The sequence below is a fragment of the Solea senegalensis genome, linkage group LG5 (assembly GCF_019176455.1).
Source record: "Solea senegalensis isolate Sse05_10M linkage group LG5, IFAPA_SoseM_1, whole genome shotgun sequence".
NCBI lineage: Eukaryota > Metazoa > Chordata > Actinopteri > Pleuronectiformes > Soleidae > Solea > Solea senegalensis.
In genome coordinates, this window is record NC_058025.1 from 22,404,196 (window position 1) to 22,431,512 (window position 27,317).

General features: G+C 41.1%; 1 protein-coding gene across 6 annotated transcripts in view; it reads right to left on the bottom strand.

Annotated features, from left to right (window-relative positions):
- Positions 1-1,840: 1,840 nt before the first annotated feature.
- The window catches only part of LOC122769936 (citron Rho-interacting kinase), a 47,018-nt gene continuing 21,541 nt past the window's right edge, over positions 1,841-27,317 (bottom strand). Inside the window, exons 11-41 of one of the 6 annotated variants that reach the window (XM_044026850.1) lie at positions 27,046-27,162; positions 26,740-26,849; positions 25,509-25,683; positions 24,897-25,094; positions 24,747-24,800; positions 21,219-21,416; positions 17,577-17,770; positions 16,202-16,337; positions 16,015-16,119; positions 14,453-14,593; positions 14,056-14,163; positions 13,605-13,866; positions 13,119-13,277; positions 12,888-12,911; positions 11,995-12,165; positions 11,680-11,860; positions 11,102-11,190; positions 10,916-11,020; positions 10,519-10,688; positions 10,012-10,056; positions 8,626-8,706; positions 8,368-8,503; positions 8,121-8,260; positions 7,889-7,981; positions 7,345-7,453; positions 6,659-6,787; positions 5,824-5,904; positions 5,665-5,743; positions 5,246-5,419; positions 4,727-5,015; positions 1,841-2,968 (exon numbers count right to left, since the gene is read on the bottom strand). In XM_044026850.1, the coding sequence (XP_043882785.1) occupies positions 2,945-2,968; positions 4,727-5,015; positions 5,246-5,419; positions 5,665-5,743; positions 5,824-5,904; positions 6,659-6,787; positions 7,345-7,453; positions 7,889-7,981; positions 8,121-8,260; positions 8,368-8,503; positions 8,626-8,706; positions 10,012-10,056; positions 10,519-10,688; positions 10,916-11,020; positions 11,102-11,190; positions 11,680-11,860; positions 11,995-12,165; positions 12,888-12,911; positions 13,119-13,277; positions 13,605-13,866; positions 14,056-14,163; positions 14,453-14,593; positions 16,015-16,119; positions 16,202-16,337; positions 17,577-17,770; positions 21,219-21,416; positions 24,747-24,800; positions 24,897-25,094; positions 25,509-25,683; positions 26,740-26,849; positions 27,046-27,162 (4,077 nt within the window). In that variant the 3' untranslated portion in view covers positions 1,841-2,944. Of the gene's footprint in view, positions 2,969-4,726; positions 5,016-5,199; positions 5,420-5,664; positions 5,744-5,823; positions 5,905-6,658; positions 6,788-7,344; positions 7,454-7,888; positions 7,982-8,120; positions 8,261-8,367; positions 8,504-8,625; positions 8,707-10,011; positions 10,057-10,518; positions 10,689-10,915; positions 11,021-11,101; positions 11,191-11,679; positions 11,861-11,994; positions 12,166-12,887; positions 12,912-13,118; positions 13,278-13,604; positions 13,867-14,055; positions 14,176-14,452; positions 14,594-16,014; positions 16,120-16,201; positions 16,338-17,576; positions 17,771-21,218; positions 21,417-24,746; positions 24,801-24,896; positions 25,095-25,508; positions 25,684-26,739; positions 26,850-27,045; positions 27,163-27,317 lie in introns of those variants that run through there. The other 5 variants (XM_044026849.1, XM_044026854.1, XM_044026851.1 and 2 more) reach the window with 5 other exon arrangements.

The following is a 27,317-nucleotide window of genomic DNA, read 5'->3' on the forward strand; positions in this document are numbered from 1 at the left end:
ACTTTGACATGAGTGTGAACGTGTGAATGCATCAGTGTGACTGTGTGTGTGTGTGTGTTTCAGTGGAGACTGGAGCCAAGCAGTTTTATTACGGGTCTCTCACAAAGGGATCACTCGTGCTTTCGTTTCATTGTTCCTCTCTTTTTTTCTGTTGGATAAGCACTTTGATCTTCTCATGTCTGTCAGAGGAGTGTGTAGCTGTACATAGCATCTTCCTGTAACAACAAGTGCTCCTTGTTCAGTCTGAATATTTTGTTTTGTTGGATTTACTTTACACAGCATTACGTTGTTGTAGAATTAAAGGAGAAATAAACTAGATGATCTTGGTTTGTTTGCTGTCTGTTGTCAGAACCTGACATCTGTCTTAATGTCATTTCAATTTCAATCACTTCCATCAACTCACAGTAGGGTGACTGTGTCATTCTAAAAAGAACATGCATTGAGTCTCAATGAGTCTCATGTTGAACCCGTGTGGCCCTCATTTACCATCAAACCTCCACTCTGTCCATTAATATGGACATCAATATTAAATGTTATCATTCTGGGGAATTGAAGAACAACAATTCATACAATAAGGGGATTGTAGACATATAAAATTCAAGTTTAATTGTTTTGTTTTCAACTTCTGTCTAACTAGAATGATTTAACTGCATCTTTACACAATAAAAAAGAAAGTACTAGGGCTGATTGAGTGAAGTATCAAGTTTAATGTAGTGTGTTCATTTCATATTCTGATAAATATGAAATGAATTACACTTGTAGTGTGAAATGTTGGTTTTGTTTGGTTTGTGAGCGTCAGGAGGCGTTCAGCAGCTCCCATTTAAATTTGTGAAAAACAGGTGTGAATTGACAGAGAATCAGCCAATCACAAATCACCCTCGTCTTGATTTTTAAAAAAAACTCCAAACCAGATTTTTAACATGGGAGTGAATGAGAGCTTTGACAAGAACTCTCCTTTTAGGTGATTTTAAGAAAAACTGCAAGTCATGTGAAAAAAGTTGTCTGGAAATTGTGGGCTGGAGAAGAGTTTGGAGATTTTTGTGAATATTTTCCTAGCGTGTGACACTGCAGCACGCCCACACATACTAAAATCTGAAAATGGCAGAGAAAGTACAGAACCTAAACTGTGATAATATAAAAAATGTAATATATATCAACACTTTGACTTGGGTGAGAAAAGTCCCAAGTTTTGTGACACTGTGAGGCTCCAAAGTGGGCTTGCTTCGGATCATTTTTTTTGACCGTTTCGCATTCATGTGTATGTGGAAATTATTCAGTTTTTTTGCGATTTTTGTTGCCATGGTTACTCAAAACGCTTTGAAAGTCACAGTACATGATTCCCGATTAAACCACACGTTTTGATATAGGATGTGTGGGGGAGTACACTGAGTGTCCAATTAATAATGAGCTATTAGGATTGGGGACCAGCCCTTTACCTGGCTGAGATTTGAACTGGCAACCCTCCGGTTACAAGGCCCAATTCCCTTCTGTTCTGCTGCCCAAATGAAAATATGTAGATAAAATATCAAAATCATCTTTCAACATTTGTCTGAAATAGAGACAGACAGGAAAACTCTGCTAAAAAGCACCTGGTCTGAACTGAATGAATGAATGAATGAATGAATGAATGAATGAGGAAAACCTGCTCCCACACAGGTTACATTCACAGACTTACTTACCATGGCGAGTGACCTTGTTTTTACTCCTCTTTAAAACTCAGACTTTTCCTCATTTCAGGTTTAACAAACTCAGAGTTTTCACTAAAGCTGGCCCCGCCCTCACTGCTACAAGCTGACGCCGTGGCCGACTGCAGCTCAACACACAGAGAAGAATACGGTCAGTCATTTCAGTTGTGTTTAATGCATATAACTTGGATTACAACTTTAAAAATCAACACTGTCTAACATCGACGTCTACTTAATTGAATGCAAAGTCAAGTGAATTCATGACAGAAAAGAACAACCTAGAGAACGAGTCAAGATTGAAGAAACGACGAGTGCTGCTCTACGTTAGTCATGCTCACTGATGTGATGAACGGGGGGAGGCTGTACTGGCTCCAGAGAAACCAAACTAAGAAGTGACAACCTCTGACGATACGAGACTTCATAGCACTGCACAGAAACAGGACATCTGTACCATAATCAGCAGCAGCAGCAGCAGCAGCAGCAGCAGAAGAGAGAGAGAAAGCTGAGGCCTGACTGTGAGGCAGAGCTGCGTGTTTCTTCTTCTTAGGTTTGCCAAAAAACAAAACAAGGAACACTTGGAGCAAAACATTGCTTAATTATTGTTTTACAAAGTATGGCTGATGACGACTGTCTGTAAAGCAATCATATGCGGTAACATATCAAAGGCTGTGGAGTCAGCAGGACCACACGCTCCATCCAAAGACAGAGACTGTTCTTAAACTCCTGTTCAAATCCAATCTCGTGTGCAAAGTGTCGCTTCCTCGGAGTTCCTCTTCACGGTTGGATCCTCTGAACTGTGATCGTTCACATTCTGATTCAATCTTCGGATGTTCCTTTTCCACTGACCTCATTATTTTTCCCTGAAACATCTTCAGATTTGCATTTTTTAAAAAATATAGACATGGCTTCTTCACCAGCCGACTGTTCCCTTTATCTATAAAAACTCACACAGCGATATATATATGTACACCTTTGAATAGACTTTATAAAGTAGCTTCTCCTGATCTGTAGGTTTCCTGCCACCAAATCTACTGAAAACACCACTCAGAAAAACGGGGGATGTCGCAGGAGACGCGTCCCAGTGCAGGTATATGTGTTGTTCAAAGTGGAAGTGAGACTGCACTATGTACAAGCAATGAAGCTGTCAGTCAGCCTCAGTGTGTGTGTGTGTCTGTGTGTGTGTGTGCGTGTGTGTGTGTGTGCGGATCAAGTGTCTTCTCTGGTTTCTCTCCAAACCTCGGTCTGCAGCAGAACTGGGTTCACACTGACGACTGATCCCACACCTGCAAGACAACAGCAGAGACACCAGATTCTCTCATGTGGTGACATTATTTCACATGTAACCCCTCCTCTCACCCACTCCCTTTCCCAAGAGTGTAAGGGAACTACGGTGGCCTGCACACACCAGAAAGCATGTTGTTGTTGTTCATTTGTGTCAATTGTTTATTTTTACATCATTATACTTCAGTGTATACAGTTACCCAATATAATCCAATGTACCCACTTAAATGTTACACCATCAACCTTTAAAGTGTGTTTAAAAAGCCTTATCCTAACCCTTAACCTAAACCCAATTCTAATCATTAACCCTAAAAAAGCCCTTTAAAGTTGTGGGGACAGATTTGATGTCCCCACAGAAAGGCGCACACACACACACACACACATGTTGGACATTCATGACTTGAGGGGACATTGCATTTCCTGGAGACTTACTCACCTTACTAACCTTAACCATAATTACTACTGGCCTAATCCTAATCCTAACCCTAACCTTAAAACATATCTTCACCTTAAAATGTAGTCATTTACGTTGTGGGGACTTGATTTTTGTCCCCACGAGGAAGACAAGTCCCCATAATGTGACTGTGTAAACAGTTTTAGGTCCCCACAACATGAGTAATACCCACACACTCGCACACACACACTTTCACCTGCCAGATAATCAGTGATGGCGCCCTCCTGTGGTGTTGATGTGTGCTGCTACACAAGTGTTTGTTTATTTCATCAGTTTGTCTTTGACTTGTGTCAGGATTATAATAGTCATAGTTTGGACTGTTTGTGTTTAAAATGAGTTCATTTTCATTTGTTTTTAGAGCAGGTTTGCCAGTTTTTATTTTTTTGTAAATGCTTAGTTTTTGTTAAGTTTTTAATAGTTTTTATTCTTTTATAAATGCTTAGTTTTAGTTAAGTTTTTAATAGTTTTTATTCTTTTATAAATGCTTAGTTTTAGTTAAGTTTTTAATAGTTTTTATTCTTTTGTAAATGCTTAGTTTTAGTTAAGTTTTTAATAGTTTTTATTCTTTTATAAATGCTTAGTTTTAGTTAAGTTTTTAATAGTTTTTATTCTTTTGTAAATGCTTAGTTTTAGTTAAGTTTTTAAAAGTTTTTATTCTTTTGTAAATGCTTAGTTTTAGTTAAGTTTTTAATAGTTTTTATTCTGTTGTAAATGCTTAGTTTTAGTTAAGTTTTTAATAGTTTTTATTCTTTTCTAAATGCTTAGTTTTAGTTAAGTTTTTAATAGTTTTTATTCTTTTGTAAATGCTTAGTTTTAGTTAAGTTTTTAATAGTTTTTATTCTTTTATAAATGCTTAGTTTTAGTTAAGTTTTTAATAGTTTTTATTCTTTTGTAAATGCTTAGTTTTAGTTAAGTTTTTAATAGTTTTTATTCTTTTATAAATGCTTAATTTTAGTTAAGTTTTTAATAGTTTTTATTCTTTTGTAAATGCTTAGTTTTAGTTAAGTTTTTAATAGTTTTTTGTAATATGGAATAGATGCCATTTTAAAAGTGTATTAGGGCAGATGAACAACCATCCCTGTATCAAATATAAGAAAATAGGTAAGGTAAAAATCAAATAGCTGACAGACTAAAGACACACATAAACATAACATGAATAATAATAAATAACCCTCATGAGACTCATAACGTTGAGTCTCCATCTCTCAGTCTCTCAGTAGTTTTCATTCTTTAACAATAATAACCTCTGTGGCAGTTGATGTTTGAGATGGTGTGTGAGGGGACATTTGACACTACCCCACAGTACCTTATTTACAGGGGCGAGCTGCGTTCGGACAGAGCCAGCATGGAGGCGGCTGCTGTCCCCGAATCTCCCGGGTGACCTCTCCCTGCGGCTGTCCAGCACTCTGCCGGGCGACTTCTCTCTGTCCAGCGGTCGGGCGGGAGATTTGTCCCGTCTGAACTCAGTGCGACCCTCTCTGTAGCGATGCGGCGTGCTGGGCTCTCGATGCAAACCGTCATGGCTGCCGGGGCCAGAGGTCAAGCGTTTGGTGATGTGCTCAGTGTAGGTGGGCGGGCCTCGCTTAGTGGGACTGCTGTAGAGCACACAGCGGAGGACAGAGGACAGAGGACAGAGGACAGCATCTTTACAGCAGACAGTGGTGTTGACCTCAAACAGGGAGAATAAAGTGTGAGAAATAATGCAGAGGTAAAAACTATTTCATCTATATAAAATAGATAATAACCATGTGTTTGTAGTCATTCACAGTTTACTGTAACCTTCATGTGTTTTGCTCTAACTACAGTGTTGACAGAGGGAGCTGACCCTCGACTGGAGCCGCTCCTCTGCAGCTCTCCAGACTCTCGGATCAGACTCCCTTTACAGCAGATGACCCGCAGTTTATTCTGATAGGATGACGCCAGGTAAATGGCCCCGGATGAGATGGCTGGGCCCAGGTAGCGAGGGCTGGGGATGTCCAGGTGAGCCAGCACTGTGGGACTAAAGATTGATTGATTGAAGATTGATTGAATGACTTTATTCCTCCCCCAGGGGGGAAACACACATTCACAACACATTCAACAGCTCAGTTAAGAAATGAGAATAAAAAAAAAATACAATATAGTAAGAATTATTTATTTATTTTTTTTAAATTACACTCTAATATAGAGTAAGACAAACACACCTGAGATTTAAAGTGTTTTAAATGCTTCAACTTCTGTGCTGTGTGTGTGTGTGTGTCTCACCCCAAAGCAGCATGTCCCTGAACCTCGATGACATCCAGAGAATTGAAGTAGGTGACAAACAGGTAAGGTTCTCTGTAGGCTGCACCAAAGGAGAAATGATGAGCAGGATTACACAGGCGTCACCACATTCATTTGATTTGAGTTGTAAGATGTGCGCACCAAAAGACAAAGGCAGACGGCTCCACTTAATTTCCTCAGTGCGGCTTCTTCTTCCGTACCTGTCCACAAACACGCCAAACTCTAAAGAAGAAGACGAATATGAAGCATAAGTCTCACAATACTCAATATCTTTATAAAAAGGAAATTAAGAGACAAGATTTTACCCTTTTCTTCTTCTTTTAGCTTTCATAGCTGACAGACACGCAGCCAGGTCACATGGTCACAAGAATGTGATGTGATTTACCAAAGATTTACAGATTGAATTGGACTTTACCACCGGTATCAGCTCATAGTGCATGACTTTAAAATGTAAACACATTTCTGTTATTTTCAAACTATTGTCAGATTAGTTCACACAACTGGGATTAAGTGAAAACCAACCCAAACCTGACAAAACATGTCGTGTGCATCTTTGGATCCACATATGAACTGTTTATGACGGGTACATAAAATCCAATCATTGCTTTAGTGTTGTAGTAGTAGTTTTTTTTCTCCATTTTATAAAAGTTGGACTTTTTGTAGTTCATAGTGCAACAAACTGTCATTCTTTTGTGTAAAGTACATGTGTATGAAAAAATGATCTTCATTTTATGAGTTTTGCAGCTGCAGATTCATACTATTTGGGTGGTGAGGGGACATAGTAAAGGAAGCAGACCCCTGTTTTAGATCATGTAGAGGAGCTGGCAGTGTTTTGGTAATTCCTCAGACTTCCTCAGGGGGGCGACAGACGCTACACACTGGCGCTCTAAGAGGATATACTGTACTGGTGGTTGTAGTGTGTGATTATCTTTGTTTTCTACCACACTCCCAGCACTGACTGTGTGTTCAGACGCACCATGAAAACACAGCAGGTATTCTTCCTTCTGCATGCCGCTGGCCACCTGCATGATGGCGATGGGGAAGCTGTGAGACGAGGCGGCGAACACGGCCGAGGCCAGTGACATGTCGTTCTTGTCCAAGAACTCTGCAGGGGATGAAAACACAAGACACTGAGTGAGACACTGAGTCACAGTGAACATCACACAATAAATGCAGAGTCAGGGACCATCTGTTTCAAGACTTATGATGAGTGGTTATGTTGTGCATGAACATCCCAGAAAATACTCAGACCAACAACCATGTCACATTCAAAGTCACTAATTCTGATGCTCAGTTTAAACTTCAGCAGGTCTACATGACTGTCATGTGACTGGCTGATTAGATATTATACAGCAACACACAAGACCTACCTTTTTAGTCTGACTTTCAAGTTCTCTTTATTAATAACAATAGTTATTATTTTATTGTACATTATCTCATGTATCCATTTATTTTCTTAGCGTTTTCAAATTGAGAGCCCCCTGCCTTTTAAACTTTAATTTCTGTAGTTACTTTTATTTAACCTCAGTGTTTCCTCATTGATGATAGTGTTTTCTGACAGTTTTGTCTCTTTTAATATCTCAACAGATATCTACACACGGCTATTTTTTTATGTCCGTTTTTTTTGTTTGTTTTTTTAATAAATATTTGATGTGTCCTTACCCTCGAGCACAAACTGCTTCATTTCGATCTCATAGAACTTGTTGGTTCCGATGATGATGCTGTAGCTGGTCAGGTGGATGCAGCTGCACGGCTCCAGAGTTTCAATCTCCTGTCATCAAACATTTGAACATCAGTGTTTTTTTTCCCTCATGATGCAGTTTATAAAAGCAGGTGACACACAGATACTTAGGTTTCTGGATTAGTGTGGGCAGTGGCCCTCTAGTGGACCTTAGTGGTACTGTATGTACTTTACTCTGACCATAAATGAAATAAAAATTATTTTGACCAGTATTGAAATTATGAGTATTTATTTGTAATTTGGATAAAACATGTTGATTAAAGTCTACAGATCTACAGTTACATCAGTCACACTCGGTTCATCAGTAATAATTTGAGGTTAACTGATCACACACTCTACTTTCTCGTCTTATTTGTATACTTTTCCTTGGTAAATGACAGTGTAATGTAAACATGTTTCTGTATATCATGGTGTAGTCACAGTTAATAATTGAAACTGTATACGTCACAGCGAGGCCACACCCACCTTACGGATACAGTATTTGTTGAGGTTTTCATTGTAGCGCAGGATGGTGATCTTGTTCGGCATCGCTGCACATATACAAGGACCATTGTCGACCTGGAACCAAAAAACGCGCGTCTCACTGAATCTAATATAGTATATCACACTTTCCAATATTCTTATATGTGCAATAATTAACCCTGCAATGGAAAATATAAAAACAATAAAGGCAATAATAGATCTTCTCTTCTCTTACTCTCCCAGCAGCAAACAGGTGACAACCCTTCACTGTCTCAAAGATGTAAGGAGCCAGTTCAGACTGACTGGGCAGGTGCGACTGAGCCAGAGACTGTTTTACTCTCTTTATCTCCACCAGACACAGCGCCCTCTCGTCCCCTGTAACACACACACACACACACAGAATATCACACTGAGATTCTCTTCTGCACGCGAGACCTCGCGTCCAGCTGTTCAGTTACGTGAAAAATAGGAGAACATCTCACCGACAATCATCAGCAGTTTCTCCTGCTCTTTGATAATGTGGATCTGAAAGACGGACCCCAGACCGGGGATGTGAGTCAGCGAGTTCTTGATGACGTTCAGCGCGTACAGACCTTCTTCAGAGCCGACCAGGACAATCTGCAGCACACGGGTGAAACATGTGAGCGGTGAGCATCTGCATTAAGACATGCTGCACGTCAACTGTGTTTCGAAATGATCCAACGTCTGTGAGTGAAAACAGCGGAAGGACGACGTTGTACCTGATCTGTGAGAGGGAGAGTGCAGTTAATATCCAGCCTGTCATCTCCCTCCAGCTTCAGCAGAGAGTTTCCCAACAGCTTCTGGAAGGGCAGAGAAAAGGTGAGAGGTCAGCTGGGCCGTGACCTCAACACAACCACAGTGGGAGGAGCAGAGGAGCAGGAAAGAGGTGGGGGGGGACGTCACATGACTGTGCAGGAGAGACAGAGGTGGGACTCAGTCATGTTTGACTTGAGGCGGTGGGTGGTTTGCATATTCTCCTCCTGCAGAGGCTAACTGTACACTCTAAACTGCCTGTATGTGTGTATGTGTTGGACCTGTGACGTGTCCAAGGTGACCTGTGACCTATGACCTTCAGAAGATAACAAACGTTGTCATTAACACAACTCTAAATCGCACTCCCTGGTCATTTAGGTCCAGTTTGTGTCATCCAGTTTATGACTTGAGACCCAGTCTGTGGAGAGTGTGCAGAGGGGACAACAGACAAGAACACAAACAGTGTGTGATCCCTGGTCCTCGGGGCAGGACGAGTGAGGAGGATCAGAACTGCACCAGTGTGCTTGTAAAACAGCAAAGCAACCAAAGACAGGGAGGAATCGCTGAGCAGCATCGACACAGAGGACAGTGGGAGTGAAGAGTGAGTGATCGCAGCAGGTGAGAGCAGAGGAGTGGGAGGGTGAACAACCAACACAGTAACAGACACATGCACCACTGGTGTGCCACTGACTCTTATGTCTATACAGTGTTGGGCAGTAATATATGACTGTAATAACATTCATTTACCTGGTAACGAGTCGTGTGTGTGGGATTATAATTCTAAACAATAAAAAGCAAAGTAGTGCTGTGTTTTTATGTCCTTTAGAGACTGAAGAGCTGATAAACCAACCATAGTATATATATATCTATATATATATGTATATATAACCATAGTCATAGCCTCTGTCTAAATGCAGTGTAAAGTATAAATGTATGCTAACCACTAACTCACTAACATAGAATAACATTTTAACAGAACTTTAACTCCTAACTCCTGTAAAACAATGTCCATTCTGTTACATGTCATTTAGAAGATGCTTTTATCCTTGTGTGTGTGTGTGTGTGTGTGTGTTCCCTCCAGGTTCTCCAGGTTCTCTGGTCTCTCTACACACCTTTGGCCCTATGTCAGCTGGGATTGGCTCCAGCAGCCCCGCGACCCTCATGTGGAGGAGAAGGAGGTAGACAATGGATGAATATATATTATACTGTATATTGACTAATGTAACTTATTACCTTTGATAACAAGCGACAAGTAAAGTCATTTTATGACTTATTAAAGGATTGAGATGTAATAACTAAACTATTACTCTAACTTGCCCAACACTGTGTGTAAACCTTCTGTAACTGTTTACCTGGACCAGAGGAGACAGAACCTTTAGTCTTTTGGACACGGCTGCCTAAGTGTGCCGTGAAACCCAATGGAATGAGCAGAATAGAGCAAATCAACAAAGCATTGCCCATATACAGGACATACGTTATGGAATGAATAGAAAGCAAGAAGGAGGAGGTAAGAGAGAGGAGGAGAGGGAGGAGAGAAAGAGAAGAAGGGAACAATTAACCATATTTATAAATGAAACTGTTGATGATCTATGAAAAACAAGGAGATTCATGTTATATGTTGATGAGTAGCCAAACACTGTAAATGGCAATGCATAGAAATCTGTATTTATAATCAAAGTAAAAGACCTTGACATCAGCCACTTAACCATCTATCTAACTATCTATCTATCTATCTATCTATCTATCTATCTATCTATCTAAGTTGTTGTGGGTGTGGTTTTACAGGTGTCTCCTCGTCCCTCAGTCACACTTTGACTTGTTTTTCAGATGAATAATGAAATAACCGCAGAGATACTCACTGCGTCTGCCTCGGCCTTCTCTCTGGACGCTCGCCCACTGGCCACCACAGACTCTATGACGGCCACCCAGCGCTGTTTGTCTGGGAAACTGGGAGCCAGGAAGTAAATGGACTGTCCGGGCCAGCAGGGGGCGTGACAGCGAGACTCAAGCTTCAGGACGTAAGGGACGTCTGGCACAACGTGAACACAGGTTATATATGAATTCAGCCACAGGATACAATGAATTTAATGTCTTATACAAAGTTAAAACACTCAGTGGAATTCTTAATTCACTAGGGAATTGACTATTATATTTTATTTATTTATTTATAAATAAGTGTGCATCACTATATTTTGTATTATTTATGCAACATCTTATTGTGTTATGTGTAGTAAAGGAGAGAGTAATGGTGTTTACCTGACTTGGCAGTGTTTGGAAGCTCAGATGCTCCTACAGCTCCATGAACCATCACCTCTCCATCTGACAGACACAAGTCAAACTCCTCCACTGGCTTCACTGAATCTGAGCAACACACACACAAATGAACATGGTGGAAGGTCTTGTATGTGATGCTCTGCTAAATGTCCAGAGAGACAAAACCACCTTCTCTGGGCTCTATCTCGTAGATGGACACTTTAGTCCCGTCCAGGACCACATACTTCCTCTCCCAGCCTTGACCTCGCTTCCCATTCCTGCAAACACACGAGGCCAACATGAAAATCTACCACTGACCTTTGTTTAAGAACTGTTTTAAGTAACACTGAGCGGCTGAGTTGGCTTGTGTTTAACGTCAGGTTGTGTGTGATCAGTGGGAGATCATGGCACAGTCTCACCAGGAGAAAGAACCTGAGACACATGACCACGTCCAGACTAATACACAACATAAACATGTGTGCATGTGAGGAAAAAATGATGCTCCTTGTCTTAATATTGATTATTCTCAAGTCTCAGGGACAGTATATACAACACAGTATTGTGCCAAAAACAAAACATTCTGCTATCAAACCTTAATAATCCATCCATATAAATGTAATTATTTGATTAATTACCATAAATAATGTATGTTTTTTTAAAAAAAAGAAAGGACTGCAATATCTTTACAGCCCACCAGGGGGCCACAGCCCACACTTTGGGTATGGCTGATAACATTTGAAAGATGACTGAAGAGCAGCATGTCGTACCTGGGCTGTTTCATCCAGCCTTCCAGGTGCATGTGTCCACCGGCGTCTTTGAGCTGCTGTCCTGGAGAGCTGCCTTTGTCCCGACACAAGCCGTCAGACAGATGCAGCGAGCAGTCACTGGACATGCCACATGTGGCTGGAAGGCAGGGGGAGCACTTGGGGTGGCACAAGGCGTGACACTCTGACGAGGGAAAACACTGCACAGTCAGACATGGTTTTGGCTCCAAAGATCACGACTCATCATTTGTATTAATTGTCATTTTAGGGATCATGTATTTATCTATTGTATAGTGTTTAATGTAACACTGAACTCACCGAGGCAGGTAGCAGCTTGGCGGCCGAAGTGCACAGTATCCAGGCACACGGTGCACTTGGCAGCTCTCATGTTGAGTCCCACTGTGAAGCGGTGCGGCGTGTTGTGGTGCACCGCTCTCTCCCTCTCTCTGTCTCTGTCCCTCTGGCTGTCCTTCAGTCGACGGCTGTACTCTGATACAGTGAGGGATCACAGTGAGGGCAGCTCGTACAGAGTGTGGATTCATACTCAACCTCGGTGTGCCATGCCATACCAGCTATGCAATCAGTTCAAAACAAGGAGAATTCGAAGAAACGCGAAGATGTTCAGCAAAAATGCAGAAGCAGTTAACTTGGAAGACAAAGATGGCTGAAGAAGAATATTGACTCCATCAATCCCTTTGCTTGTTCCCACTCACTGCTGAATCTTAAAGGAATTACTCAGTCAACATTGACTTTTCTGTTGATTTTGTTACCAAATCAGATGATGTGTGTAGAATTAAAGATATATTTCCATTCATTTATTATCATTTAAAGATGAAGACCTCAAGACTGAACAATAGCTTTAATCTCATTCAGAGTGAGGGTTCAAACAAACCAGCATTTGGTGAATCATAGCATTTATCTTATGATACATCTCTGTTAGTGTATGATCATGTGACGTTCAGGTGGTATCATAAGAGAGGACCTGCAAATCAAACTGACTTAGCCTCAGCAACCAAAAGAGAATGCTGCAGATTTCTAAAGCTGTGCACTCACAGGAGTAAATTTCCTGAAGCCCAACCACCAGCGTGATGGAATCTGACATTTTATAAAAAAAAGTGCAGAGCTTTTAAAATCTGGCCTCTAAGGATGTGAATGAGACAAAAGGGAGATAAGAGACGAAGCTGCAGAAACCACGAGTTTGGACGACTTACTTTCAAAAGAGACCCTCCTTCTTTCTGAAAGGTGTGTGGAAGAAAAAGGAGAGTAAGAGCTCCACATGGCCGCATGGCTGTGTGAACATGTGAGGGCCAGTACATGGACGATAAAGTGTAACGTGTCCACCGATAAAATCTGGAACTGGTTTTAATGAACTGTAAAATCACAGTGTTGATATTGAAACCAGTATATTTCTATTAGAGGGAAAAAGTCTTCCCTTCACTCACCCTCAGGTGTGGCAGTCTCCTTCCGGCGGCCAGAGCTGGCGGGTGCCAGGTTTGTCGGCCCCTGCTGGTGCTCAGGAGACTTTACCATGGCGGACATGATCATCTGCTGCCGCGATGGGGCCGGGATCGGGGAGTTACCATGGTCTTTGTACTGGAGTGCTGTTTAAAGGTTAAAGGGATAGATCACATTATCAACACTGCTTTAGCCAAACAATTTAAAGCAGACCTATGTCGATCGATATCTATCTATCTATCTATCTATCCATCCATCCATCCATCCATCCATCCATCCATCCATCCATCCAGCGCTTCACAAAGAGGCAGTCCTCTCTGCACATGAGGTTACAGTAAGCTGTTTGCTCCCTCACTAAACACATTCATCAAGTAATGCAGGAAGGAGAGAGGGCAAGAAGACAAGACGTTGGTAGAAAGACAGCATCACTGACAGCAGCTTCAGTGCAGAGAAGATAAAAGGCGTAGTCTGACCTTCCTCTCTCAGAGTTCTCAACTCTGCTCTCATTTTCTGCAAAGCCTCTTCCAGCTCAGTGCAGCGGGACCGTTCTTTGTCCAGAGCCACCTTCATGTCACTGTACTGCAGGGGAACTGGCTGGATGGGAGGCACGGGGGACACCTGGCCCTGACTCTGGCCCTGGCCCTGGCCCTGGCCCTGACTCTGAGCCTGAGCCTGAGCCTGAGCCTGAGCAGCCATGGCAGCCAACAGGTCCTCACGACGACGGCCAAACAGGCCCTGAGACACACGCAGAAGCAAAGACACACGACAACTCTTTCAAAACACATCTGCAATAAAATAATAAACAACAAAACTCACATATTTTGTATTGTTAGTAATCATGAAAAAAATTATTTTAGCAAATTTTCAAAGAGATACCTCAATACTTAATTCAACTTAAATGAACATATAATAAGTGCATTAGACCTTCTTCTTCTTGGAGCCACCGTGGGCCTGGGCCTGGAGGAAGTCTATGAGCTTGGTCTGCTGTGTGATGGTCCCCTCCATTTTCACCTTCTCATGGGAGTACACAGCCTGCAGGTGGAGCTAAGTGAACATCACTACTGCCATGAATTTCTCCTCAAGTACTTCACTTCACACAGAGAGGTGACAGAGAGACAGAGAGAGAGGGAGGTATGCTGAGGGCTCAAACACAGTATGGGACGCTGGTATGGACTTGTAGTGTTAAAATGGAAAAACAGTGGGGGCAAAAAAACAAGACAAGCCAACAATAGAAATATTTTTTCTGAGTTCAGCTAGTGGAACTCAGAAATCCATTATCATCAGTGTTTTTCTTCCATTACATTCATGTGTGTAGCAGCACCTGGATATTCTCCAGCTGGTATTCCAGGTCAGTCCTCTCAGTTTTCAGCAGGTCAGTCTGGTCCAGCGCGTCCTGCAGTCCCTGGGTCAGACGGAAGATGTGGGTTTTCTGGGCGTCCATCTGCTGCTGCAGCTTCTCTTGCTGTGCAGGTAGAAGAGCCCTTACATCACACACACTCGAATATTTGGTTGGACCACCTTTAGCTTTGATCAAGGCTCTCATTCGTTGCAGAGACACACAAGCACAACACAGCGAAGTCGTCGATGTGACACTTTTTGCAGCTACTTTTCGCACGGCTTCTGTTCTCGATTTAAAGGCCCAGTCTGTAAGAATTAGTGACATCTAATGGTTAGATTGTACATCGCCACAAACAAACAGAGGCCTCCTTCGCTGATCCTTCTTTTTCCCAAGTGTGTCAGGAAACTACAGTGGCCTTTGTAGAGCAGAAATAATGTGTTTTTTGTGTTTGAAATTAAGATTCCACTTGGAAAAAAAGTCATATAACGTCTAAATATATGCCTAAAGTCAAATGAAAAGACTTTTCTAATACTACAAAAAACTAACTATTTTTAGTATACACTTAGTAGTATATTATATATAAGTTCTACCAATAAGCACTTGTAAATGTTGTAACTGCCATGAGCACTTTCACTATTTCAGTACTGCCTGCATGGTCTCATGTCTGACACACTCGCTGAATACACCAGACTCCTCCGTTAAATATCGAGATTTTAGAAATGTCCTTGCTAAATGTTGGAGATTAGCGCAGGTTTTCAGGATTTTTAAGTCTTTTTACATTTAAAAATCTGCAGTTGGGCATTGTTCACTTTGATTCTTGTGTCAAAGAAAAGAAGCAGGTACCAGGTACTATCCTTGATGGAGCAAAAAAGAACTCTATAATAGAAAAGCTAGTAACAAGATAGTTAATGGTTAATGGAGGGTTGCTCAGGATTGTTGTCCTTGGCTTGGATTTCTCCACCAATGTGTGAGTGCCAAAGACGTTAACATCATTCTGCCTATTCTGTAATAAAGCATTTTTTTTATTCATTAATTCATTGATATTTAGTGGAACACAGGCATCCATCTGTCCATCATCTGTGTGATGTTTCCTGTGCCAGGAGCTAGAAAGCAGAATATTTCCATCTCCAACCTGAACAGTTCATAATATAGAAAAGCGTCTTTTCTTTAAACCCTGCAACAGTTTTTATGTCCAAATAAGTCAACTCTATCTCATCCAGATTTTACACTGTGGTTACAACCGCTGTAAATCATCCTTTGTGTCTCTGTGTCTCCTTTCATTTCTGAGGACATCTGGGACAGATATCAATGTTTTGTACTAACAGCTTTTGAGACTTATGACTATGATTAAACTCTGAAATACACATGAGTCCACCCCAGAAGTAAGTAAGTGACCCAGCCTGCAGACGAACCCCTCTACATGTTACACACTAACCCTCATTTTAATTTGTGTTTTTCCTCAAACGTCTATAAATAGAATCCTTTTCCTGGGTGTACCATACGCTTCCATACACACAGTGTACGTGTGAAAACACAGACTGTACCTCATCCAGCAGTCTCTGCTTCAGATCTCGCTCACTCTCCAGCTTTTGCTGCAAACTGCGGGCGTTCATCTCCAGCATGGCGTGCTTCTTCTCCAGATCATTCAGCTGAGGAAACAGAAAGTGTGTCTCGTGACATCTGCTAACCAGAAAAAGCACAGTGGTCGTTCAGCAGAGCGGGAACGCTTACAGTGTCTGCGAGACTCTCGGCTTTGAGTTTCTGGTCTTTGAGGGCCTGCTGCAGGGCCAGGATCTCAGCTTTGTGCTCCTTCACTGCCTGGTCCACAGCCTGACGAGACTCGGAGCTGCGCTGCTCTGCGCGAAGCCTAAAACAAACATCAAAACATGTTTTCAACACTTATTCTGCATCTTCATACTGAAATGAAATCTAGTTTTACTAACAGTATGTTTCTAAACGGTTGCTAGGTGCAGTTCTTTTAAGAAATCACCTTGTCCTGCCTACACCGACTATAAATAGTTTTACATATTTCCCAGAATACATTTTGAGAAACCCAAGAGAATATAGCCCAAACCTGTTGCATTTACTGTGCGTAGGCAGAACGATCCAGATCCAATAATGATAGGAACACAATATAAACACAAATAAACCAATATACTAATCATTTTACAGTTAAATGATGGTACATTATGGATTATTGAACAATAGTTTCATGTACTGGCAAGAAGTCCTTAAACTCAGCTGAGGTCTTGTCTGCCTGTGTTATAATAATCTGAAGAAATCTGTTCAGATTGCTCATTATCCTCATTTAAATCCCCTTTAAAGACACATTTTCAGAAGCGTTTTTCATGTTTTTATGGTGAAATGTTTGGATCATGATTTTGAACTGTCTGATCCTCATTTCACAGCTTTTATTCTTTTATTCAGTTTGGCTTTTGTTTTCCTTTTATTACGTGTCCTCCGGCAAAGTCTAAAAGGCAGAAGGTCAGGTTGAACGGTTTTGGAGATAAAGAAAGTGAGTCAAGGTTGAGATGGTTCGGTCAAGTGCGGAGGAGCGATGGCGATTATATTGGCGGGAGGAAAAGAGGAAGAGCACAGAGACGGTTCATGGAGAGGACAAGATGGAGGCAGATGATCTGCTGTGGTGACCCCTGAAGGGAGAAGCTGAAAGAAGAGGAAACTTTTATTCTAAGAACCACCTGAGAAAATATTGAGCTCTCAAAGTAAAAACCATTATGGACAAAAACTGCAGTGGTGCAAAGTCACCTACAACTTTTGACAGGAGGCAGATTTATTTGCTCTCTCATCATCCTCCTCTTCCTCAAATATACTTCACCCACTGCTATAGTAAAATAATATTGAGATATAATATATATATATTATATATATATATATATATATATATATATATTTAGTTTTGTCCAACTGTTTCAGACTCTTTCCTGAACTGGCCTGTGATTGGTCAACATTTCCCATCAGAGGCCATATTTTCCCAAGATGCAGAACTTCTCTCTGAGATCACTTGATTTACATTATTATAATTTTTTCTTCAACATTTACATGAAAGAACATGACAAAAGTGTGCACACCGTCACATGGCTGTCACCTGTTTTGTTTCTCTGTGTCCAGCAGTCTCTGGATGTCCCTGGTCCTCCTCTCAGCCTGGTTCTTCTCGTCCTCCAGCGTCGCCCTCCAGGCATCCCACTGTCTCTCCTTCTCCAGCAGCTCGTCGTTCAGGGTCTCTAGCTCCAGAACCTGCTCCTCCAGCATGGTGCACGTGGTCTTCAGCGTCTCAAGGTTCTGGTAAGAAACCGGTTTCAGTGAGAAATACATCTCTCATTTTGAAAGAGAAGACCCAGGAGTGGTTACTTCTCAGCCACAGCTTTTAGTGGAGGTCCCCTTGAACTAGTCATTGGCCCTTCAAGTCCCTCATATATGCCCAGCCATGGAAAAAACAAGAACAAGTCTCCCAAGGGGCATTTTGAGTTATTTACAGATTGGAGAGATTTAGGGAAAAACTGCGTTCACTATCAGCGCAACAGTGATTTGGAAACCCCTACAAATCGATCCAAAGATTTAAAAATGTGTTCAATTGAGCTCCAAGGTTCTCCTTTAACTGAGGCTGTTGCTGTTTTGCATGATTATGTTTTCATCTGCTTTGCCTTGATGTTGCTTGATATTTGCACAATCCTCAATATTCCTTCGTTATGAAGCTGCAGCGCATGATGTTTGTCGATGTTATTACTCTTTGGTCTTTGTGACCAGAGATGATACAGAAATGATGTAACATCACGCACGTGCTGTCGCTTTCATTTGAGTGTGTGTGTGTATGCAGTGGCAGTGCAGGGGTGGGACGACAGGGACGAGAAGCAGAATTCACTTCTGAAGTGGTTCCGTTTGCAGCAGTTGATGTTGCTGTTGCCGTCGTCAGGTGACAGCTGTGTGGAGCGAGCTGAACTTTATTTGAGTTGTTCCGATTCGGAAAAGCCTCCGATACTGCCGAAAATGCTGGTATCGGTATCGTTATCGGCGAGTACTGGAGTCCAGGCACCGTTCCGATACCACGATACTGCACTATTTAAAGATTTAAATGGATTTTTATTTTAGTACATAATGGCTGCACTTTAATTTGTTTTTTATAATTATTCCTATATTTATTATTTATTATTATATTTTAATATATTTTATTTTATTATAAGTTGGTGTTGCACTACTGTTTTTTATACTGTTCTATTTAAAAATAAATATAAAAATAAATGGCTTCAATTTGCTGTATTCATTCATGTTTACAAAGGGTTTAACCTGAGAAAGGCCTTACCACAATGATAATCATATCACAGTATCACACGCAGCAATAGTATGATTTTTTTTTTTTTAACATACTGGTATCGGTATCGGTACTCAACAGCACTAGTATCAGAATCAGTATCGGGAGGGAAAAAATGGTATCAGAACATCTCTATTGTTTATGTTTAAAAATTACACATTATCACTTATAACTGTTTCTTATGTTTATTATGGTTGATATCGCTCCAATTAATTCTGAAAGAAAGGTTAAAAAAGCCAGAACATTTAACGTTACTGTACATTTTAGTGCTGTAATCACATTAGTGGCACATAATCCACTACGCACAAGGATCCTTGTTGTCTCCTGAGAGGCTGCGATAAAGGCAAGTACCATTATTGATTTCTCTATTGGATTTCACCTGGTGCACCAATGCAAGGATGTTTGATAGCGAGAAACGTTTTAAACTGGCTTAATTTGATGCATATTAAGTTAAAATGATGCTTCTGCCTAAAAGCTCATTATAGAAGCATTAGCTGTCCTCCTCCTGGTTTTGTCCCTTCAGAACCTGCTGGTAGAAGCTTGTGATAAGAATAGTAGAAAGGAGAAGAAAGGATATTTTCATCTCAGACATGGATGTTAATAAGTCACATGTACTGACTGCTTCAGTTTGAATAACTGTGGGATTATTTATATGTTCCCACAGTTTGGACACATGAATGTTTTCTATGTTACCCATGGAGCCAAAACAAAACACTGTGTAGCATCACTGTTTTAGACAAAAGCAGTGGGAGACTAAAATAGCCTGCGCTGGTGCTGCAGCCCTCTGAAGTCCAACACTTCCACAGCTGACACAACCTGGGAGTGATGGGGATGACACATCCCTCCCACACGCCACCCCATCCCTCGTCTATGACTTCCATCGCTGGTTACACAACCACGAGGACCGAGAGCGCTACTGGACACCCACACATGAGTCCTCCCACAGGGGCAGCGCACACATCACACACAGCCTCCTCGCTCACACTCGCTCACACTCGCTCACACTCGCTCCCTCTACAACCAGAACACAGCACGTAACAATGATACTGAAATATTCCCGGTGTTCCTGCTGAGAGGGACGTCTGGGTCACGTTACCCGTCCACCTGAGGTCTGACTGGCATTGAGTTGAAAGTGGGCAGATTTTAGCTATAGATTGTTTTCATTGTCCATATTGTCAGTGTCAGACTTCCCTTATCAACGGAACAACTAACATCACTACAATCAACATTAACATTATCATCGTTCAAAAACATCGGAGAAGATCATTCATTAGCAAAGTTTTGTAGCACTATTTTTCTACTTCTGAAAATATTTTTTTATTATTATTATTGAATTTTGATACTGCAAATACAGCCATTGCTGTTTATATGGGGGAGGTATTTTTATAAGCCTTTTTGGCGTCCAACCTCCCTTGCACAATATGAAAACTTTTAATCCACTTCCACTGTTTTTATATAATATATAACATACACTGTGCAAATAAAGTGTTTTATAAGACAGAAAACTGGACAAACCTTTCCTTGCAAAGCAAGAATTCTGTGGTCATGATGTCTGAGAGTAAAGACCAGTGCAACACGGCTGCTGAGACCTGGCCTGTTAATGATGATTGATTGTTGTGATCAGTCACTGAACATGTTCACAGTTTAATCTCATGTACCTCACGGCGGTGATGATGCACTGTCACGCAGACATCTGCATAATGGAGATGAGAAAAACTTTCTGGACGTTTTAATGGTCAAACTGATTTATACTGACAGGGACAGACGGACGTGTGTGTGTGTGTGTGTTCTTGTATTTGCTACCCTTTCTGACCTGGCATAAACACTGACCTTGTCAGGACCAGTAGTTCTCATGGAGACCAAAACCTCATTTGTGAGGAACTGGTTGAGTTTAGGGCTAAGATTTGAATTGTGGTTAGTTTAGTTCAGGTTAGATCGTTTAATTTAATTTAATTTAATTTAATTTAATTTAATTTAATTTAATTTAATTTAATTTAATTTAATTTAATTTATGTAAAAAAGAGACTTCCATTTCACTATTTATTGTTATCTGGTTATCTGTCCATTACCTCTAGTTTGCATTTGTACTTTTCTCCCTAGGTTTAGGGATTCATTCCAAATGAATGAGAGTTAATGCAAGTCTTAAATTGGATAGAAATACAAGAATGTGTGTGCGTGTGCATGATAGCTTGACACAGAGGGAGAGAGAGAGAAAGAAAGAGAGATGAGCGCAGCTGCAGGTGTTTGGTGATTTTCTGTTGCAAAGCTATTTTTGATGTAATAATCTTTAGTGTTTTCCTCATTATTCCTTGCTGCCTTGTCTGCAGTTCGGTGAGATTGATTGTGTGGTGTACAGACAAAAGACTTTCATATCTTTGTTCAAGGTTCACTCAGTTTCTGTACTCGGCAGCTGCCATGTACCTGTTTCTGGTTGTTAAGGTGCATCTCGCGGTCGGCCACCTCTCGTCGCAGCCTGTCCACGTCCTGGCCGAGCTGCAGCCGGTCCTCTCTCTCATCAGAAGCCTCGTCCAGCTGCTTGGACAAGTAGAAGTTCTGACGGTTCAGCTCAGCGTTCTCCTCCGTGAGTCGGGTCAACTGCTCCTCCAGATCTGTGATCACCTATGAAGAGCACCCGACTATAAAATATCTGAATTTTCTGAGGAATAAAACAGGCTGACATAGATAATATGCATTGAAAGCTGCAGAGTCAAGTGATTATTTGTATGCTGAACAACAGCAGAATTCACTTTTCATGGGTTCTTCTTTGTTTTCAGTTTGCAAACTCTGCTACTTTAAAAAAAATTGATAAAAACGCAACATAAATCAGTCAGTCATTATCTACCGCTTTATCCTCCACCAGAGGGTCGCGGGGGGTGCTGTGCCAATCTCAGCTACATCGGGCGATAGGCGGGGTACACCCTGGACAGTTCGCCAGTCCATCGCAGGCAACATAAATCAAAATGTATTATTATTCTCCCACTTTAAATCTTTACCCAAATCTGCCACACAATCAAACAACCATTGCTTCATTACTACAAGATGCAGATTTCTTGGCTGTATAGTGATATAATGCAGCGATCTGTATGTAGTTTGGCATCTATAGGCTACTTGTTTAAAATTCAGGCAGGATTCAGAGGAAGGAGAGAGCTAATCATTTCATCAGCATCTGCCGGTGCCTTTTAATCAGCCTGAGCTGCTGTGGACTCTACAGGGAGATGAGGGTTAGAGGCTGATAAGGCTGCCAGTAAGACTCTCATGAGAACACGTGTACCACGCAGAACTTAAGGTGGACGAGGGGAAACAAAGGCAAAGCTTTTAAGTACATAAATTAGCTGTCTGTTCTGTCCTGACTCCCTCGAGGCATGAGACTGACTGCAGTGTGTAAGAATTAGTGACATCTAATGGAGAGACCTTTTTGGGGTCTGTGTTTATAGGTTGAGTTAGTTTAGAAAACACACTACACAATGCACAATACACACTAAACATTAGCAGAGCTTGCTGCTGTGTCATACATGAACACAAAGTGTCACAGTTGAAGTCCATGATATGAGCACAGCCACGCAATTTAGCATTTTTAGTCAACATGGCACATGACAGAGCTGCTACTCATGTTACTAGGCAACAGATTTCAAACTGTATAAAACACTTATCCTACGACTACGGAAGCCAAACTATTTTTATTTTGAAATGATTATCCCAAACCCAGATGGCTTTGGGGCAAGGGGCATTTCACACCCTGGATGAAATGATGAAGATAATAGTGAGGATGATAAATGTTATTAATATTAGCAATTGTTGAAATGCTCCTGGGCTCAAGATCCCTCGTCTTTCCAAAAGGGTTTTTGGAAAGTTTTTTGTCACTTGAGGATTGAGTGAGTGAGTGATATATATACACATGTATATATATATATATATATATATATATATATATATATATACATAAATATACTATGTTTAATGTCTGCAAATAAACCTGTCTAATTGTCACAGATGAAATGGTTATTTTGTGGTGGTTCTCCTTTGTCTTTCTGATCTCATCCTGCTTGGTTGATTGTTTGGTTGTTTGGTTGGTTGTTTGGTTGGTTGGCTGCTCTTGTTTTAGATGAAGTGATCGAGCAAATGTCTGTATTTATTCTGCTCATCTCTCATTCCACGGGCAAATCACTTCCAGAGCTTTTTACCCTCAACACTGCTGGATACAAATTGCACAGCTCTATTTGTGAAGGTTGTGGGCGTACATTAAATATAAACTCTGGTTAAAGAGGCAGTAAATCAGTCCCACAGTTCCCTTGACTAAAGCTAACACAACATTTACTGTACACAAAAAAACATAAGTGAGGAACATTAGCTTTTTCTATGACACTAACAGAGCAGCACAGATGCTGTGGAGAGAGCAATCACTGCTTTTTAGAAATACACAGATGCTGAGTGACTAATGTGGATAAAACTGCATGACGTGTTGTGTGTGGATTAAATAAATTTGCATAATTCAAATATAAATAGGGTGTTTTTCCACTATATAGTACCGCCTCCCCTTGGCTTGACTACACAGTTTGGTTGGTTTTCCATTCCAGTAAAGTTCCTTCTTGATATTACAAGCAGTAAACACTCTGATGGTTAACTGATATACAGTTTTTCTCAAATCTACTGTTAACTAAGTGAAGATAGGACATAAACTGGGAGAATAAAGCTTTGGAGACAAAATGGCAGCATTATTACACAACATTTCCAAAATAGTTTTTATTCAAATGTAACTTTAAACACTGTACTTTGCTGTTAGTGTTTCTACCATCTAATCAAAAGTGCAGCTAAAAAGAAGAAGAAGAAAATATGTTGGTCTACTTTTATATAGTTAATTATGCAATGTTATGTTTTGGCTTGAAGGCAGCAGAGGAGGAGAGTTCTTGTCCAAAAAAAGGGGCAGGACAGGGTCTCCCTTCATTTTAAGGTCTCATTTAAGTGCTGGATGTGGAACCAAAATGATGCAGATGAGATAAAAGGAGATGGCAAACATCAAGAATCATTTCCTGAGAACGTGTCAAGACATGTTGGTTAGATCTGTTTAAAATGTTTAACAGACAAACGGAGAAACAACATCCAAAACACAAAGTGGCATTTCAAGCTCTGCATGGAGCAGCATTTGGCTGCGTTTGCCTGGACAGAGTCCAGATGAATCTATGGACACTGATCTACCAACAGTTTGCAAGTGGGAGGATTTGAAAAGTAGATCATTGGGATAAAGGAGGACAATGTTGAACGTGGTGGTTGTTATTGTTGATAAATGACATTTAAAGCTCTAACCAACTAACTAAATGTGACAAAAGCAGGGGTCCCCAGGGCTTCACAACAAGAATTGTATCTTATTGTGTTTTTAATCTCTTCTCATGCACATGGTATTATAACAGGCAGTAACATAACCCTCACATCACTGTCAAATATACAAAAGACCCAACTTTTAATAGAGTGTTAGATAACAACAGTTACTAAACAGGTGGGAGTTTCAGATAAAAGATGTAGCTGTATAAAGCACAAGGCATTATTAGTTAGTGGCTTCACATAATGATGAATATGTGACACCATGAAGAAATATCATATTCACAAGACGTGGAAACCAGAGGATGAATATCCTATTTAAAGCTGATGAAGCTCCACATGACTCTCTCTGTGTGACTGTCTGTCTCTCTCTCTCTCTATATATAGCAGCGCTTTGTTTGTCTGTGGCGTGAAGTGATGCGTTTCATGTCACGGCTGAGCAGGGAGGTGGAAGAAGCACACGACGTGAGTAAAGCCAGACAGATTCATACAATTGGACAAGAACTAAAAAACACCAGGAACCTCCCACAAGATAGATAGATAGATAGATAGACAGACAGACAGACAGACAGACAGATAGATAGATAGATAGATATGTCTAGTATATGCCTATATGTGATTGTGTGAGCATCTTACCGCACAGCTGTCTCTCAAGGTATCAAACTTGCGTTGTATCTCATCCCTGTGTGCCTGTGGGGAATGACAAGAGAGAATTCAGCACACATTTTACTACGACAATTATAAAACCTCAAAAGAAACCTCATCTTCACTCTCTGTGCGTCTCACTCTGAGCACAGTAATCTCCTCCTCGGCTTCTGCAGTGGTCTCCTCCAGCTCAGTCTTGGCGTGCTGCAGTTGGTTCTCCAGAGCGTGCCGAGCCGCCTGCAGGTTGCTGATCTGCGATTCCCGCTCCTGCAGCGACAGGGTCAACTCTGTCACCTGACGTTTGATCTCCAGCTTCTGTTCCTCATGCTCCAGCCCCATCTGCAGAGGCAGATCCAGGATCAGGGAGAAAGAGGAGGACATTCAGTCATTCACTCATGCTGACATGGGGAGAATTAAACCTGACACCGCAACTTAAATCCCTCTGCGATCTGTTTTCTTACAACTGAAACTACCACCTATAGCCTAGGATGTAGGAGAGGATTAGCAGTTAACCACCGGGGGCAACTAGTTAAGAGGCACCAGCCTGGCACAGCCAGATGTGAGGGTCAAGGTGCCATTGCAGGCTAAAGACAAATATAGAAAAGAGTAAGAAAGCAGTGGATAATGTAAGTGACAGCTTGTGGGCCGAAATGAAGGTGTCACACTTTAATGGGAAACCTTTTATCCACTAATCTAAGAACCCTGCGTCACACCCTGGTTTTAAGCTCCTCCCCCTCTCTAATATCTCCTCACCTCTCTGAGTCTTGTTTCCAGCTCCATCACACGGCTCTTATTGCTTTGCTCCTGCTGACTCATTTTCTCTAGATGCTCCTCCAGTTTGGCATTCTGGGCCTCCAGCTTCCCAGCCTGAGACTCCAAGTAGAACTTCTGCTGGCGAAGCTCTGAGATCATTTCCTCCTGGGCTTTCCTGACATGCCAACATGTGCAAAACGTGAAGCCCTTTTGTCCACAACAATGTCCCTTCAAGATATTATACAAGCTAACCTTTACTGGACAAAAATTTGATCTGAAAATGGGCTCTGTCAAGCAATACTATCAGACCTGACTGACGGAATTGTTTATAGCAGCAACGCAGGGGTACAAGAGGCGTTCCAACTGCAGAAGGACCTGTTTTTTGAGCAGTAGAATGGTCTCCTACAACTTCTTACATCTTACAACGTCTGCTGTTTAAGATGCCAGCCTCCTTACTTACAGTCAGTTATTGTCAAGGGAAAAACTTGGACTTTATCAGTTAACATTAGCAATTACAATTTCTGATATAGATCAAAATCTTTAAAACTGTCTTTGAATAGTCATCCCTAAGGGATTCAAAATGGTCTAAAGTGAAAAAACGGGGACATGAGGGGACAACAGTAGAGCACAGCCTCCACTAGATTCTATAATTCGTCACTAAACATAGTCGGGTTGGTTTATTGGACACACTTTTTGTGTTTTCAGTTATAGTCTAACCTAATTCTACTAGTGCCTGAGATCTGAACACCGATAAAACCCATAAAACACCCATAAAATCTCTACTCCCATACTGAAGCCTCAGGATTTGCTGTTTCAACAGTGTATGTAGATGTTTTTTCTCTCTAAATGGGAACATAATGTACTAAATATTTGTCATGTGCTACTGAAGGAGACTTTCAATAAGAAAAAGTGTACATTAAATGAAAAGTAGGCTTTTTAGTGTACCATCAGAAGATCTCTTTCTATAAAAGCCAACTTTTACTATTTAAAAGTATTTTAAATAGTATTTAAATTAAATGAATATTTGAATAGTTTTTGTGGTGTCTCATACCTTTATTCTCTATCTTAGGGTTTGCCTTCAACTGTTACTTCCTCTGTATATGTTTGAAAGCTTAATACAAATACAGAGAGCCATGTGGAGCATTGTGTGAACTATATATATATATATATATGTATAAAAAATCATTCAGTATGGTTGAATAGAAGTACTGTTGTGTGTCTCAATGCTTACATGTTTTTTTGTGTGTAGATGCTGCTGTTGGCTGCCAGTTTGTTGGCCTCCGACAGCTCAGCAATCCTCTGCTCCAGGCTGTTCATCTTAGAGTCCATAGCATTTATGGTCTGAATAGAAAACAATCAACACCACATTTGCGTTTCAATTAAACATTCAGCTGGATCGCCTCGTCATTCCACAGTGTGGACGTGTGTGCACTGTGCTCCACAATAACTGACTTAAGATTATTCAAAAACAAGAGGTCTATGTCATTGTGGTAAGTAAGCCTGAAATAGCGTCACTGCCAATCTGGTCACTTCTTACCGCCTTCTGTTCACTGATGATGCTGCACTTTTCCCGCACCTCCTCCTCATACTTGCTCTGACTGGACTCCAGCATCTCCTTATCAGCCATGTCCGCCTTCATCTGAGCTTCCAGCACCTGCTCAATGCCAGGCAGCCCACATTAACCAACACCAGGATATTATTTACCAGGACAGAGAATGGTGTGAAGAGGACACAGAGTTCACCCGCAGAGCATTTCCTGTCATTTAATCAGGATATACCCGCCTGGTGTGAGTAGGTTTATGAGTTGTT